Source organism: Oncorhynchus mykiss, chromosome 10, assembly GCF_013265735.2.
Source record: "Oncorhynchus mykiss isolate Arlee chromosome 10, USDA_OmykA_1.1, whole genome shotgun sequence".
Lineage (NCBI taxonomy): Eukaryota > Metazoa > Chordata > Actinopteri > Salmoniformes > Salmonidae > Oncorhynchus > Oncorhynchus mykiss.
The window spans coordinates 5,500,826-5,515,915 of NC_048574.1; the positions used below are offsets into that span (position 1 = coordinate 5,500,826).

Genomic DNA, 15,090 nt, shown 5'->3' on the forward strand with positions numbered 1-15,090 from the left:
TGCTACACTAATCGTAGATCAGTGTCTATGAGGGCCGGCTCCATTGACAATTTCTCTTTGTTTCAAAGATGTGACTGTGACATGTCCCTTTTCAAATGTTAAGTATCATCCATTGCTTCCCCTTTATTTGTTTATAGCACTGTGCTAGAATGTATTCCTATGGCAAAATCTGATAGATGCCACAATCAGTGTCTCCCTTTCACTGTTCTGTATGACTAAGGGTACCAAACCTACCTCCCAAGACAATGGAGAGGGAAACCAAACCTACCTCCCAAGACAATGGAGAGGGAAACCAAACCTACCTCCCAAGACAATAGAGAGGGTAACCAAACCTACCTCCCAAGACAATGGAGAGGGTAACCAAACCTACATCCCAAGACAATGGAGAGGGTAACCAAACCTACCTCCCAAGACAATGGAGAGGGTAACCAAACCTACCTCCCAAGACAATGGAGAGGGTAACCAAACCTACCTCCCAAGACAATGGAGAGGGTAACCAAACCTACCTCCCAAGACAATGGAGAGGGTAACCAAACCTACCTCCCAAGACAATAGAGAGGGTAACCAAACCTACCTCCCAAGACAATAGAGAGGGTAACCAAACCTACCTCCCAAGACAATGGAGAGGGTAACCAAACCTACCTCCCAAGACAATGGAGAGGGTAACCAAACCTACCTCCCAAGACAATGGAGAGGGTAACCAAACCTACCTCCCAAGACAATGGAGAGGGTAACCAAACCTACCTCCCAAGACAATGGAGAGGGTAACCAAACCTACCTCCCAAGACAATGGAGAGGGTAACCAAACCTACCTCCCAAGACAATAGAGAGGGTAACCAAACCTACCTCCCAAGACAATGGAGAGGGTAACCAAACCTACCTCCCAAGACAATAGAGAGGGTAACCAAACCTACATCCCAAGACAATGGAGAGGGTAACCAAACCTACCTCCCAAGACAATGGAGAGGGTAACCAAACCTACCTCCCAAGACAATAGAGAGGGTAACCAAACCTACCTTCCAAGACAATGGAGAGGGTAACCAAACCTACCTCCCAAGACAATGGAGACGTTTGGCATAACTGCAGGCAACATAGTCTGCATACAGGCCCTGGTGAATATAAAGCAGGATTCCTTACTGATACTTTGATTGATTGATTGATTGATTGATTGATTGTAGCAGAACACTGTAAATCCAGGGCTGTTTCATTTTAGATGATGATGCCTACAAAGGTTTGCTAAAAAAAAAAAAGCAAATGAATATCAGACTGTGGAAGGAAAGCATGATTATCACCATCACCCATAAACCATTATTATTATTATTTTAATGACTAGAAATTAGCTTTAAAACTGCACAATTTTCTCTCAGCCTCGTGACAAAATGGGGCTGGGGTCTTAGGTTACTGGTATGATGATGATGATGAATTTGAGCTTGAGGGACTAAGGAATGAGAAAATCATCATTCACTGTGATACAAAGATATAAAGGGTGTATAAAGGGTATGGAATATAGCGCTATCTACAAAGGTCCAATCAAATCTGTCAAAATGTGTCAAAATCTAAATAATATTATATTTCTTAATGACATATGATTGTTTTTATTTCACTTTTAAGTTAGGCTTCAATCAATGCACGGATTGACCTTATACGTGTGAATTGAATGCGCCCGTACGGGCCTGTGGAACGCAACACAGTTCTATTCATAGGAGCGCTGGCGCACGTGAGAACTGGAACATACACGCATGTGTCAGCGCGTTGACATCGACGTTTTTCTAGCAGGTCTCCAGCGATGCACCAAAAGGTTGAGCCTTTAGCTACATCATCTGCTAAATTGTAATTATTCACTCCTATGGCCTATGTATTGCCTACCTCCTCGTGCCTTTTGCACACAATGTATATAGATTATTTATTTTTTTCTACTGTTATTGACTTGTTTATTGTTTACTCCATGTGTAACTCTGTGTCGTTGTCTGTGTCACACTGCTTTGCTTTATCTTGGCCAGGTCACAGTTGTAAATGAGAACTTGTTCTCAACTAGCCTCCCTTGATAAATAAAGGTGAAATAAAATAAAATAAAAAAATAAAACATTCTAACAAAAACGTACAGTTACAAAAGCATAAAAATAACGGTATAAAGTAACGGTTCGAGACAGAACTGTAGCCGATAAAAGCGCGTCAACATTGCTTCATTTAGCCAGAGGACCGCACATAAAACGGATTGTTCCGTTTGTGGCAATGAGGACTATAGTGAGAACAGATAGAATAGAAAAATAAATGGTCTTAAAATTGCTTGTCTACTTTTAGTTTTATTGGCTACGGTTTTCATTAAACCTCATTATAGACTCTCCCTCTGCTATCAACGTGCATTAGATTATACCGTGTAATGAACATTTGTTAAATAATCTTGTATTTCTCCTAAACAATCACTAATAACATAATAAACGCCGTCTTCTGTCGAAAAGAAGAACCTCGTTGCTTAATACTGCCTCGATATACTGTCATTGATACATCTGCATGATGGTGTATACTGTGCCATGTCATTCATTGGTTCATTACAAACGACACAATTATCTAAAATTCCTTCTACATGATATACTGTATCATCCTACCAAGAGGTCCCTTCAAACACTTTTCTATCATTCCTATTTAAAACCCACCATCCTAATATATTCTATTAACAAAGTCTTAATTTGCTAATACAGTTAATTAACGTAGGATGGTGTGAATAGTCAATGGTTGCAATTGATCATTGGGGGTGGGGTGGGAATTTCCCACCAACACCTTGTTCCCGTTCATTTAACACGCTGTTGCTTCACCAAAACGCTCCGCAGTTGTCCCATTCATTTGCGTTTCACTGTGTTCAACGCACGGAAACTCAATGCTATGGGCAAACCACTCTACAAACATCCAGGAAGCTCAGCACCAGCAACAACAAAAAAAATGTTCGTATCACCGCGCCATTTTACAACTCCCGTGACGTTTCACAAAAGGTAGCCAATGGCGCATCGTCTGATATTAGGACAATGAAAAAGTTATATCCTATCAGACTGGCACAAAACTTGGCGGTAGCCAATGGGAAGGGAGGAGAGAGAGAGCTCCGCCGAGAGTGATGTTAGAGAAGCGACAAGACACTGCGTATCGCATTCGTTTTGGTGTTCCACATTACAGCCATTGCAGAGCATTTGAGATCCAAGCTGCAGCCTTTGGTAAGTATCTCACACGATAGAGGGAGAGAGAAAAAAATATATGAGAAGTGTCGGTAAGGATGAAAAAATGACAAGACAATTTAGAAATTTCCTTTGAAATGTATTGACCATGTTAGGTTTGCAAAAAAAAAAATGTGATTTTTTAATTCGAAGAAACCGGTCAAAAACTACCAAGAAAATTGCCAGCGAAGCACACAGTATTTAGCCTCTGGTTGAAAAAAGGCGACAACTAAAATAATCTACATTTAAAAAAAATATATGTATTTTATAAATTAATATCAGGTAATTGTTGCAGTGTTATTATAAAATGCGGTGTATTTTAAAAATCAGTAATGTTCAGTGGACAGCTGGCTAGCAAGGTAGCGCACAAACATGAGACTTGTGCCCATTGCAGTGTATTGCGAGGCTGTGATGCCTGTCATATGAAGATGAAACCACGGGAAGATTGACAATGAAAATATAGAAAACATTGAGAGAAAGAAATTTGCTCTGAAAATTGTAACTGTTCGTTATTTTTTTTCTTCCACAAATTGCCTCATAATTAGGGTGAGAAATTACCTCGGGAATCTGCGCTTTACTGTAATGGCTGACTGTACTCGCATAGGAAACAAGGCAGACAGTAACTGCGGAGCCAGCCATACAATCGCAGTTCACTTCCAACTTTTTCAAACCGTGATTTATCACCAACCATGTGTCTAACTGTAAAATATAAAAAATGAAAATTAAAGGCCCATCTCTCCTTATTCCAACGACATTATTTTTGTATTTTTCTGTTGAAATTAAAGAGTTGAAATCGCAGATTGAAAAGAGGTGGGTACCCCGCGGTCGCTCTGCCCTCTACTTGCATGCAATGGCTGTGCATTGACACAAAGAGAAGGAGCCATATTCTCCATGTTAGTGGATGAAGACACAAGCGGCCATTCCGAGCTCATAGGACTCTACACAGCCCGCACATAGGCATAGCACAGACCCAGTGTATCACTATACACCACGGCTATTGCAATAGGAATCTACCGGGGAAAAACATGGTCAAGCTGACGGGCTTTGTCAACATATTTTTCGATTCAAAATGCGATCGGGAATGCGGGTGGAGACATTTCAGGGCGACTTTCTTTCATGAAGAAGGCTTTCTCACAAAATGGAAGAAGAAATATTGCCGTCGTTTGTTGACCTCCTTTTTCCTTCAACGAGAAGCCTTATGCGCCATTACTACTTCTCTCGACAGATAGAAACGCATTGCTTGGCTACAACACAGACATGCAGCCATACCAGCAATATTAATAGGGAATTTCACCAGATTTTTTTTCCCACATTTTAATTATTTTTTTCAAATGTTGCTGAATCGAAATTGAAACATATTTTGACTTTCTTTTGTGGTTTTAGGGTATTTTTTTCTAGATTTTTCGGGTTTTGTTTTTCTAAGGAATAGATTTCTATAGAGTTAGCTAAATGCACTAGTAACATTATACACAAATTAATCAGAAACCTGGTACTTTATGTATTTCTCATTTTCTTTCCGATTTAGTTCGTGAAATAGTGAAAAATGTCAAATCTGTCCGAAGGGATGTTCTGCACTTGAACTTCACAAAGTTGAAAGGATTTTTCCCCCTTGTAGAATGGGAACTTCTAACGTTCTGTAGCCAAAACTCCAGTGATCAATGACAGGCATTCTGCATTAAAAACAAAACAACTCACAAATATGAGGTGACTAACGTAAGACTGTACAAAATGCATGAACATAGCGTCTATTTATTTTTATAATTGTTTACATTTCGCATGATTTGACCGGTAAAGGTAACGGCTGTTTTTTCAGCAAAGGGCACATTCCGCGTGACAGTCCGTAAACGTTCCTACAGACAAGGGTTTGTTTCCACAAACTTATTTTCTATCAAACACACAGAACCGGACGTGTTTATTCGCAGAGAGCTGCGTTTACAGTTCTGATGCCAAGAGTAAGTAAGGGCAGGAAACAGTCTATTGAGTCCAGCCTGATAGGGGAAGGGGGAACCCAAATGATAGAAAATAAATTATCCAAATTAAAAAAAAGGTCAAATAATATTAAATGTGTTTTCAGCCCCTTTGTCAAAGCAAATCTAATAACTCAGATGCAACACATATTTGTAACACCTTGAAGAAGGGGCTTCCTTCCACCTGTAATGCAATATACACCTGTCTCTGTGAGGGCCTTCGGTCATGTCGTGAATTTCAACCATAGCTTCAATCATGAAGAACAAAGAGCTTTCAGAAGAGTTCAGGGATAAAGTTGCAGATCGATAACAGACTAGGGGTACGTTATAAGAAAATGTCCTATACATTGAGTACAGTCAGGCCAATCATTAAGAAGTGGAAGGTTTTATGGAACCACACAGACTCTTACCAGATCAGGATGACCTTCCAAAATAACCAGTTGGGACAAAAATATCTGAACTCACATTGAAAGAGCTGCTGCAGAGTTCCATGGCTGAGATTGGGAGAAAATGTCTACGAATCAACTATTAGCTCGATCGTTCGCCACCCGTAGCCGATACCGCGCAATTCTGACAGGTCATTACAGAAAACAAAGACAGATCTCCAATCACGTGCAGTTTGCATGAAAGCATTTAGGTAACATTTCAGAATATATGGCAGTAAATTGTGTTTTTTTGGTGGGGGGGGTCAGAAAATACTGAATAAAATGTGACTTGTGTTGTTTTTTTTTTTTTTTTTTTACTTTTCTTGTCCATTTTGATAACTTCTAAAACCTTCTCTCTTGGCCATTTTGATAACTTCTAAAACCTTCTCTCTTGGCCATTTTGATAACTTCTAAAACCTTCTCTCTTGTCCATTTTGATAACTTCTAAAACCTTCTCTCTTGTCCATTTTGATAACTTCTAAAACCTTCTCTCTTGGCCATTTTGATAACTTCTAAAACCTTCTCTCTTGGCCATTTTGATAACTTCTAAAACCTTCTCTCTTGGCCATTTTGATAACTTCTAAAACCTTCTCTCTTGGCCATTTTGATAACTTCTAAAACCTTCTCTCTTGGCCATTTTGATAACTTCTAAAACCTTCTCTCTTGGCCATTTTGATAACTTCTAAAACCTTCTCTCTTGGCCATTTTGATAACTTCTAAAACCTTCTCTCTTGGCCATTTTGATAACTTCTAAAACCTTCTCTCTTGGCCATTTTGATAACTTCTAAAACCTTCTCTCTTGGCCATTTTAGATACCGATATTGAGATGGGGAAAGATCCAACGAAGCCGAGGGGCAAGATGTCCTCCTATGCCTACTTTGTCCAGACCTGTCGAGAGGAGCACAAGAAGAAACACCCGGAAGCTTCCGTCAACTTCTCCGAGTTCTCCAAGAAGTGCTCTGAGAGATGGAAGGTAAGTATGGAACACATCTCAGCTGTGACTGACTGGCGCCCCATTCCCTATATAGTGCACTAATATAGCACCCCATTCCCTATAGTGCACTACTATAGCACCCTATTCCCTATATAGTGCACTACTATGGCACCCCATTCCCTATATAGTGCACTACTATAGCACCCTATTCCCTATATAGTGCACTACTATAGCACCCCATTCCCTATAGTGCACTACTATAGCACCCCATTCCCTATATAGTGCACTACTATAGCACCCCATTCCCTATATAGTGCACTACTATAGCACCCCATTCCCTATATAGTGCACTACTATAGCACCCCATTCCCTATATAGTGCACTACTATAGCACCCTATTCCCTATATAGTGCACTACTATAGCACGCCATTCCCTATATAGTGCACTACTATAGCACCCTATCCCCTATATAGTGCACTACTATAGCACCCCATTCCCTATATAGTGCACTACTATAGCACCCTATTCCCTATATAGTGCACTACTATAGCACCCTATTCCCTATATAGTGCACTACTATAGCACCCTATTCCCTATATAGTGCACTACTATAGCACCCTATTCCCTATATAGTGCACTACTATAGCACCCTATTCCCTATATAGTGCACTACTATAGCACCCCATTCCCTATATAGTGCGCTACTATAGCACCCTATTCCCTATATAGTGCACTACTATAGCACCCCATTCCCTATATAGTGCACTACTATAGCACCCCATTCCCTATATAGTGCACTACTATAGCACCCCATTCCCTATATAGTGCACTACTATAGCACCCCATTCCCTATATAGTGCACTACTATAGCACCCTATTCCCTATATAGTGCACTACTATAGCACCCCATTCCCTATATAGTGCACTACTATAGCACCCCATTCCCTATATAGTGCACTACTATAGCACCCCATTCCCTATATAGTGCACTACTATAGCACCCCATTCCCTATATAGTGCACTACTATAGCACCCCATTCCCTATATAGTGCACTACTATGGCACCCCATTCCCTATAGTGCACTACTATAGCACCCTATCCCCTATATAGTGCACTACTATAGCACCCTATTCCCTATATAGTGCTCTACTATAGCACCCTATTCCCTATATAGTGCACTACTATAGCACCCCATTCCCTATATAGTGCACTACTATGGCACCCCATTCCCTATAGTGCACTACTATAGCACCCCATTCCCTATATAGTGCACTACTATGGCACCCCATTCCCTATAGTGCACTACTATAGCACCCTATCCCCTATATAGTGCACTACTATAGCACCCCATTCCCTATATAGTGCACTACTATGGCACCCCATTCCCTATAGTGCACTACTATAGCACCCTATCCCCTATATAGTGCACTACTATAGCACCCCATTCCCTATATAGTGCACTACTATAGCACCCCATTCCCTATATAGTGCACCACTATGGCACCCCATTCCCTATATAGTGCACTACTATAGCACCCTATTCCCTATATAGTGCACTACTATAGCACCCCATTCCCTATATAGTGCACTACTATAGCACCCTATTCCCTATATAGTGCACTACTATAGCACCCCATTCCCTATATAGTGCACTACTATAGCACCCTAGTCCCTATATAGTGCACTACTATAGCACCCCATTCCCTATATAGTACACTACTATAGCACCCTATTCCCTATATAGTGCACTACTATAGCACCCTATATAGTGCACTACTATAGCACCCCATTCCCTATATAGTGCACTACTATAGCACCCTATTCCCTATATAGTGCACTACTATAGCACCCCATTCCCTATATAGTGCACTACTATAGCACCCTATTCCCTATATAGTGCACTACTATAGCACCCCATTCCCTATATAGTGCACTACTATAGCACCCTATTCCCTATATAGTGCAGTACTTTTGATCAGCACCCCATTCCCTTTATAGTGCACTACTATAGCACCCTATTCCCTATATAGTGCACTACTATAGCACCCCATTCCCTATATAGTGCACTACTATAGCACCCTATTCCCTATATAGTGCAGTACTTTTGATCAGCACCCCATTCCCTATATAGTGCACTACTATAGCACCCTATTCCCTATATAGTGCACTACTTTTGATCAGCACCCTATGGGCCCTGGTTGAAAGTAGTGTACTAAATTGGAATAGTGTGCCAAAGGTAGTGCCATGTTGGGATGCAGAACCCTTGAGTGGACACTGTCCTGTACCACTCGTAGTCCTGTGATAGTTGTCTGGTACGAGATAGTTTCAAATGAACTGTGTCACAGCTAAGTTGTTCCGTACTGATCTGCCACCCCTTGTCATGACATTGTTTTGTTTACGTTGTGTTCCTCTACCACTGTGTAGCACCTAACCGACACACACACACACACACACACAATCACACACACACACACACACGCGCGCGCACGCAGGCACACACACACACTCACAATCACACACACACACACACACACACACACACACACACACACACACACACACACGCGCACGCAGGCACACACACACACACACACGCACGCAGGCACACACACACACACACACACACACACACACACACACTCACAATCACACACACACACACACACACAATCACAGACACTCACACACACACTCACAATCACACACACTCACAATCACACACTCACACACACACACACACACACACACACACACACACTCACAATCACACACACACACACACACACACACACACACTCACAATCACACACACACACACACACACACACACACACACACTCACAATCACACTCACAATCACACACACACACACTCACAATCACACACACACACACTCACACTCACAATCACACACACTCACACACACTCACAATCACACACACACACAATCACACACACACACACACACACACACACTCACAATCACACAAATGAACTGTGTCACAGCTAAGTTGTTCCGTACTGATCTGCCACCCCTTGTCATGACATTGTTTTGTTTACGTTGTGTTCCTCTACCACTGTGTAGCACCTAACCGACACACACACACACACACACACAATCACACACACACACACACACGCGCGCGCACGCAGGCACACACACACACTCACAATCACACACACACACACACACACACACACACACACACACACACACACACACGCGCACGCAGGCACACACACACACACACACGCACGCAGGCACACACACACACACACACACACACACACACACACACTCACAATCACACACACACACACACACACAATCACAGACACTCACACACACACTCACAATCACACACACTCACAATCACACACTCACACACACACACACACACACACACACACACACACACTCACAATCACACACACACACACACACACACACACTCACAATCACACACACACACACACACACACACACACACACACACTCACAATCACACTCACAATCACACACACACACACTCACAATCACACACACACACACTCACACTCACAATCACACACACTCACACACACTCACAATCACACACACACACACACACACTCACAATCACACACACTCACAATCACACACACACACACACAATCACACACACACACACACTCACAATCACACACACACACACTCACAATCACACACACACACAATCACACACACAATCACACACACACACACACACAAACTGTTGACATCTGATCACACCTTCTGCTTCCCTCAGACCATGTCTGCCAAGGAGAAGGGGAAGTTTGAGGATCTGGCCAAGCTGGACAAGGTGCGTTATGAGAGGGAGATGAGGAGCTACATTCCTCCAAAGGGAGAGAAGAAGAAGAGGTTTAAGGACCCCAATGCCCCCAAGAGACCATCGTGAGTACTGCCTGACAGTAAAAGACAATCACCCCCCCCCCCCCCCCCTTTCCAAAACTCATAATTCATGGATGTCCGGCTGAGTCGGGTTAAAACGTGCCGAAAGTAAGTTATGAAACAATTACTACTATAAAACAATGAACAATAACACTACATTTGAATAACACAAGTACTGCATTTAAAGCAGCTCCTTTAGCACTCAAATAAAACATCAGTGTTTTGTCAACAAACAATCGATGAATTGACAACCAAACAAAAACCCCTTCTGTTTCCTCTCTCCTGTTCTTCTTCTTCTCCTCCCGTCCTCCAGGTCTGCTTTCTTCATCTTCTGCGCTGATTTCCGACCCCAGGTGAAGGGGGAGACCCCTGGCCTGTCTATCGGTGATGTGGCCAAGAAGCTGGGAGAGAAGTGGAACAACCTAACAGCGGAAGACAAGGTGCCCTATGAGAAAAAGGCTGCAAAGCTGAAGGAGAAGTACGAGAAGGTAAACAAACATCACCCCTTTTGTTATTCTATGAATTTGATTGGTTTATATAGATCTCTGTTCGCTGTTAGGTGGGATGTTCTCTCAGTCATGCATAGCCTAACAATTCATGTTATTAACACTAGTCATGCATAGCCTAACAATTCATGTTATTAACGCTAGTCATGCATAGTCTAACAATTCAAGTTATTACAACTAGTCATGCATAGTCTAACAATTCAAGTTATTACAACTAGTCATGCATAGTCTAACAATTCAAGTTATTATTACTAGTTATGCATAGTCTAACAATTCAAGTTATTAACACTAGTCATGCATAGCCTAACAATTCAAGTTATTAACACTAGTCATGCATAGTCTAACAATTCATGTTATTAACACTAGTCATGCATAGTCTAACAATTCAAGTTATTAACACTAGTCATGCATAGTCTAACAATTCAAGTTATTATTACTAGTTATGCATAGTCTAACAATTCAAGTTATTAACACTAGTCATGCATAGCCTAACAATTCAAGTTATTAACACTAGTCATGCATAGTCTAACAATTCAAGTTATTATTACTAGTTATGCATAGCCTAACAATTCAAGTTATTATCACTAGTCATGCATAGTCTAACAATTCAAGTTATTAACACTAGTCATGCATAGTCTAACAATTCAAGTTATTAACACTAGTTATGCATAGTCTAACAATTCAAGTTATTATCACTAGTCATGCATAGTCTAACAATTCAAGTTATTAACACTAGTCATGCATAGTCTAACAATTCAAGTTATTATCACTAGTCATGCATAGTCTAACAATTCAAGTTATTATCACTAGTCATGCATAGTCTAACAATTCAAGTTATTATCACTAGTCATGCATAGTCTAACAATTCAAGTTATTAACACTAGTCATGCATAGTCTAACAATTCAAGTTATTAACACTAGTCATGCATAGCCTAACAATTCATGTTATTAACACTAGTCATGCATAGTCTAACAATTCAAGTTATTAACACTAGTCATGCATAGTCTAACAATTCATGTTATTAACACTAGTCATGCATAGCCTAACAATTCATGTTATTAACACTAGTCATGCATAGTCTAACAATTCAAGTTATTAACACTAGTCATGCATAGCCTAACAATTCAAGTTATTAACACTAGTCATGCATAGTCTAACAATTCATGTTATTAACACTAGTCATGCATAGCCTAACAATTCATGTTATTAACACTAGTCATGCATAGTCTAACAATTCAAGTTATTAACACTAGTCATGCATAGTCTAACAATTCAAGTTATTAACACTAGTCATGCATAGTCTAACAATTCATGTTATTAACACTAGTCATGCATAGCCTAACAATTCATGTTATTAACACTAGTCATGCATAGTCTAACAATTCAAGTTATTAACACTAGTCATGCATAGCCTAACAATTCAAGTTATTAACACTAGTCATGCATAGCCTAACAATTCATGTTATTAACACTAGTCATGCATAGTCTAACAATTCAAGTTATTAACACTAGTCATGCATAGCCTAACAATTCAAGTTATTAACACTAGTCATGCATAGTCTAACAATTCATGTTATTAACACTAGTCATGCATAGTCTAACAATTCAAGTTATTAACACTAGTCATGCATAGTCTAACAATTCATGTTATTAACACTAGTCATGCATAGTCTAACAATTCAAGTTATTATTACTAGTTATGCATAGTCTAACAATTCATGTTATTAACACTAGTCATGCATAGTCTAACAATTCAAGTTATTAACACTAGTCATGCATAGTCTAACAGTTCAAATTATTAACACTAGTCATGCATAGCCTAACAATTCATGTTATTAACACTAGTCATGCATAGTCTAACAGTTCAAGTTATTAACACTAGTCATGCATAGTCTAACAATTCATGTTATTAACACTAGTCATGCATAGTCTAACAGTTCAAGTTATTAACACTAGTCATGCATAGTCTAACAATTCATGTTATTAACACTAGTCATGCATAGTCTAACAATTCAAGTTATTAACACTAGTCATGCATAGTCTAACAATTCAAGTTATTAACACTAGTCATGCATAGTCTAACAATTCAAGTTATTAACACTAGTCATGCATAGTCTAACAGTTCAAGTTATTAACACTAGTCATGCATAGTCTAACAATTCAAGTTATTATCACTAGTCATGCATAGCCTAACAATTCAAGTTATTAACACTAGTCATGCATAGCCTAACAATTCAAGTTATTAACACTAGTCATGCATAGCCTAACAATTCAAGTTATTATCACTAGTCATGCATAGTCTAACAATTCAAGTTATTATCACTAGTCATGCATAGTCTAACAATTCATGTTATTATCACTAGTCATGCATAGTCTAACAATTCAAGTTATTATCACTAGTTATGCATAGCCTAACAATTCAAGTTATTATCACTAGTCATGCATAGTCTAACAATTCAAGTTATTAACACTAGTCATGCATAGTCTAACAATTCAAGTTAACACTAGTCATGCATAGTCTAACAATTCAAGTTATTATCACTAGTCATGCATAGTCTAACAGTTCAAATTATTAACACTAGTCATGCATAGTCTAACAATTCAAGTTATTAACACTAGTCATGCATAGTCTAACAGTTCAAGTTATTAACACTAGTCATGCATATGCAGTTGTTGTATGTTTACTTCCATGTTGCGAGTCACATTTGGTGACTAGGACGAAACCTAGAGAGGAACCCCCTGAGGGGTGGCAAGTCCAAGTGGTTGCCTGTAGCAATGAAGTGAACCACTACTCTCGTCCACTTCCCCGTTCTCAGGACATCACTGCGTATCGCAACAAGGGCAAGGTGCCCGTCAGCATGCCCGTGAAGGCCGCTGCCCCAACCAAGGATGACGACGACGACGACGATGATGAGGACGACGACGATGACGACGACGATGACGACGACGACGATGACGAGTAGATCCACGTTGATCCACGTGGTTGTTAGAGCTTATCATTTCTTGTTTATAAAGCATTTAACCCTTCTTGTTCACGCATCACTTACACAGAACAAAATAAAAAACTTGAATAAGTTACCAAAAAAAAAGAACCCCCCCACCCCCCCCCCCCCCCCCTCTTCTCTCCTCTCTCCCTCCAAAAACGTAAACGCTGTGTATAAGAAGTGTTTTGCAGCTGTACAGGTTGTTGTCCCCTTTTTTTGTATAGTTTAACACTACAACAGTGTCACCTGTATCTGTCTGTGTTTCTATCTCCCAGTCTCTTTGCGTCCAAAAAATGGAATCCTATTCCTTATTTCGTGTACTACTTTTGACAAAGGTCTAATAGGGCTCAGGTCAAAAGTAGATCACTATATAGGGAATAGGGTGCAATTTGTGGACGCCCCCCCCCCCCCCCATTTGTTACAGTTTAAAGCGGTTTGTAAAAAAATATAATAAAAAATTAGTCTTGGAAACCGATGGGTCTATTTGCCTTAGCTAGCAGTGCACAGCAGCACATTACCTGGTTATAATGTAGGGTCTTCGTAGTTCTTCTGTTTCCGATGGGCCCCGTGCGTTTTGTTGTCTTCTTGTTTTTTAAATGATGTATTATCAACTCGCCGTATTGTCATAAAGATATTTTACTGGACTATTTCAATACCACTGTCATCGCAAAGAAATAAAAGAGGAAATATTTGCTTTTTTTTTGTGTTTTTTTTTTGTTGAGATTCTGAATTGCTTCTGACGTCAATAAACTTTTTTTTTTTTTTTTAAATCGACTGGTTTCTTTCTTGTGCGTTTAGAATCTCTTGGTTACGCAGATCATCTCGTCCAGGGTTTCTCAAACTCGGTCCCGGGCCCAACCCCCTGGTACACATTTTGTTATTTGCCCTAGAACTACACAGCTGATTCAAAATAATCAAAGGCTTGATGATTAGTTGGTTATTTGAATTAGCGGTGTAGTTCAGTAGGGCAAAAACCAAAATGTGACCGAGTTTGGGAAACTGATCTAGTCGCTTTCTCCCCTCTCCCTTTCTCTTTCTCCTCTCTCCCTTTCTCCCTCTCTTTCTCTCTTTCTCCTCTCTCCCTTTCTCTCTTTCTCCTCTCTCCTTCTCTTTCTCCTCTCTCCCTTTCTCCCTCTC

The 15,090-nt window shown here is 40.2% G+C and overlaps 1 protein-coding gene across 1 annotated transcript; it reads left to right on the forward strand.

Moving 5' to 3' along the window:
* Window positions 1–3,056: 3,056 nt before the first annotated feature.
* LOC110533266 (high mobility group-T protein-like) lies at window positions 3,057–14,567 on the forward strand. The gene is made up of 5 exons (XM_036989535.1): window positions 3,057–3,203; window positions 6,408–6,568; window positions 10,320–10,465; window positions 10,776–10,950; window positions 13,786–14,567. The coding sequence occupies exons 1-5, from the start codon at window positions 3,107–3,109 to the stop codon at window positions 13,930–13,932; spliced, it is 726 nt and encodes a 241-aa protein (XP_036845430.1). The 5' UTR covers window positions 3,057–3,106; the 3' UTR covers window positions 13,933–14,567.
* The last annotated feature ends 523 nt before the right edge of the window (window positions 14,568–15,090 follow it).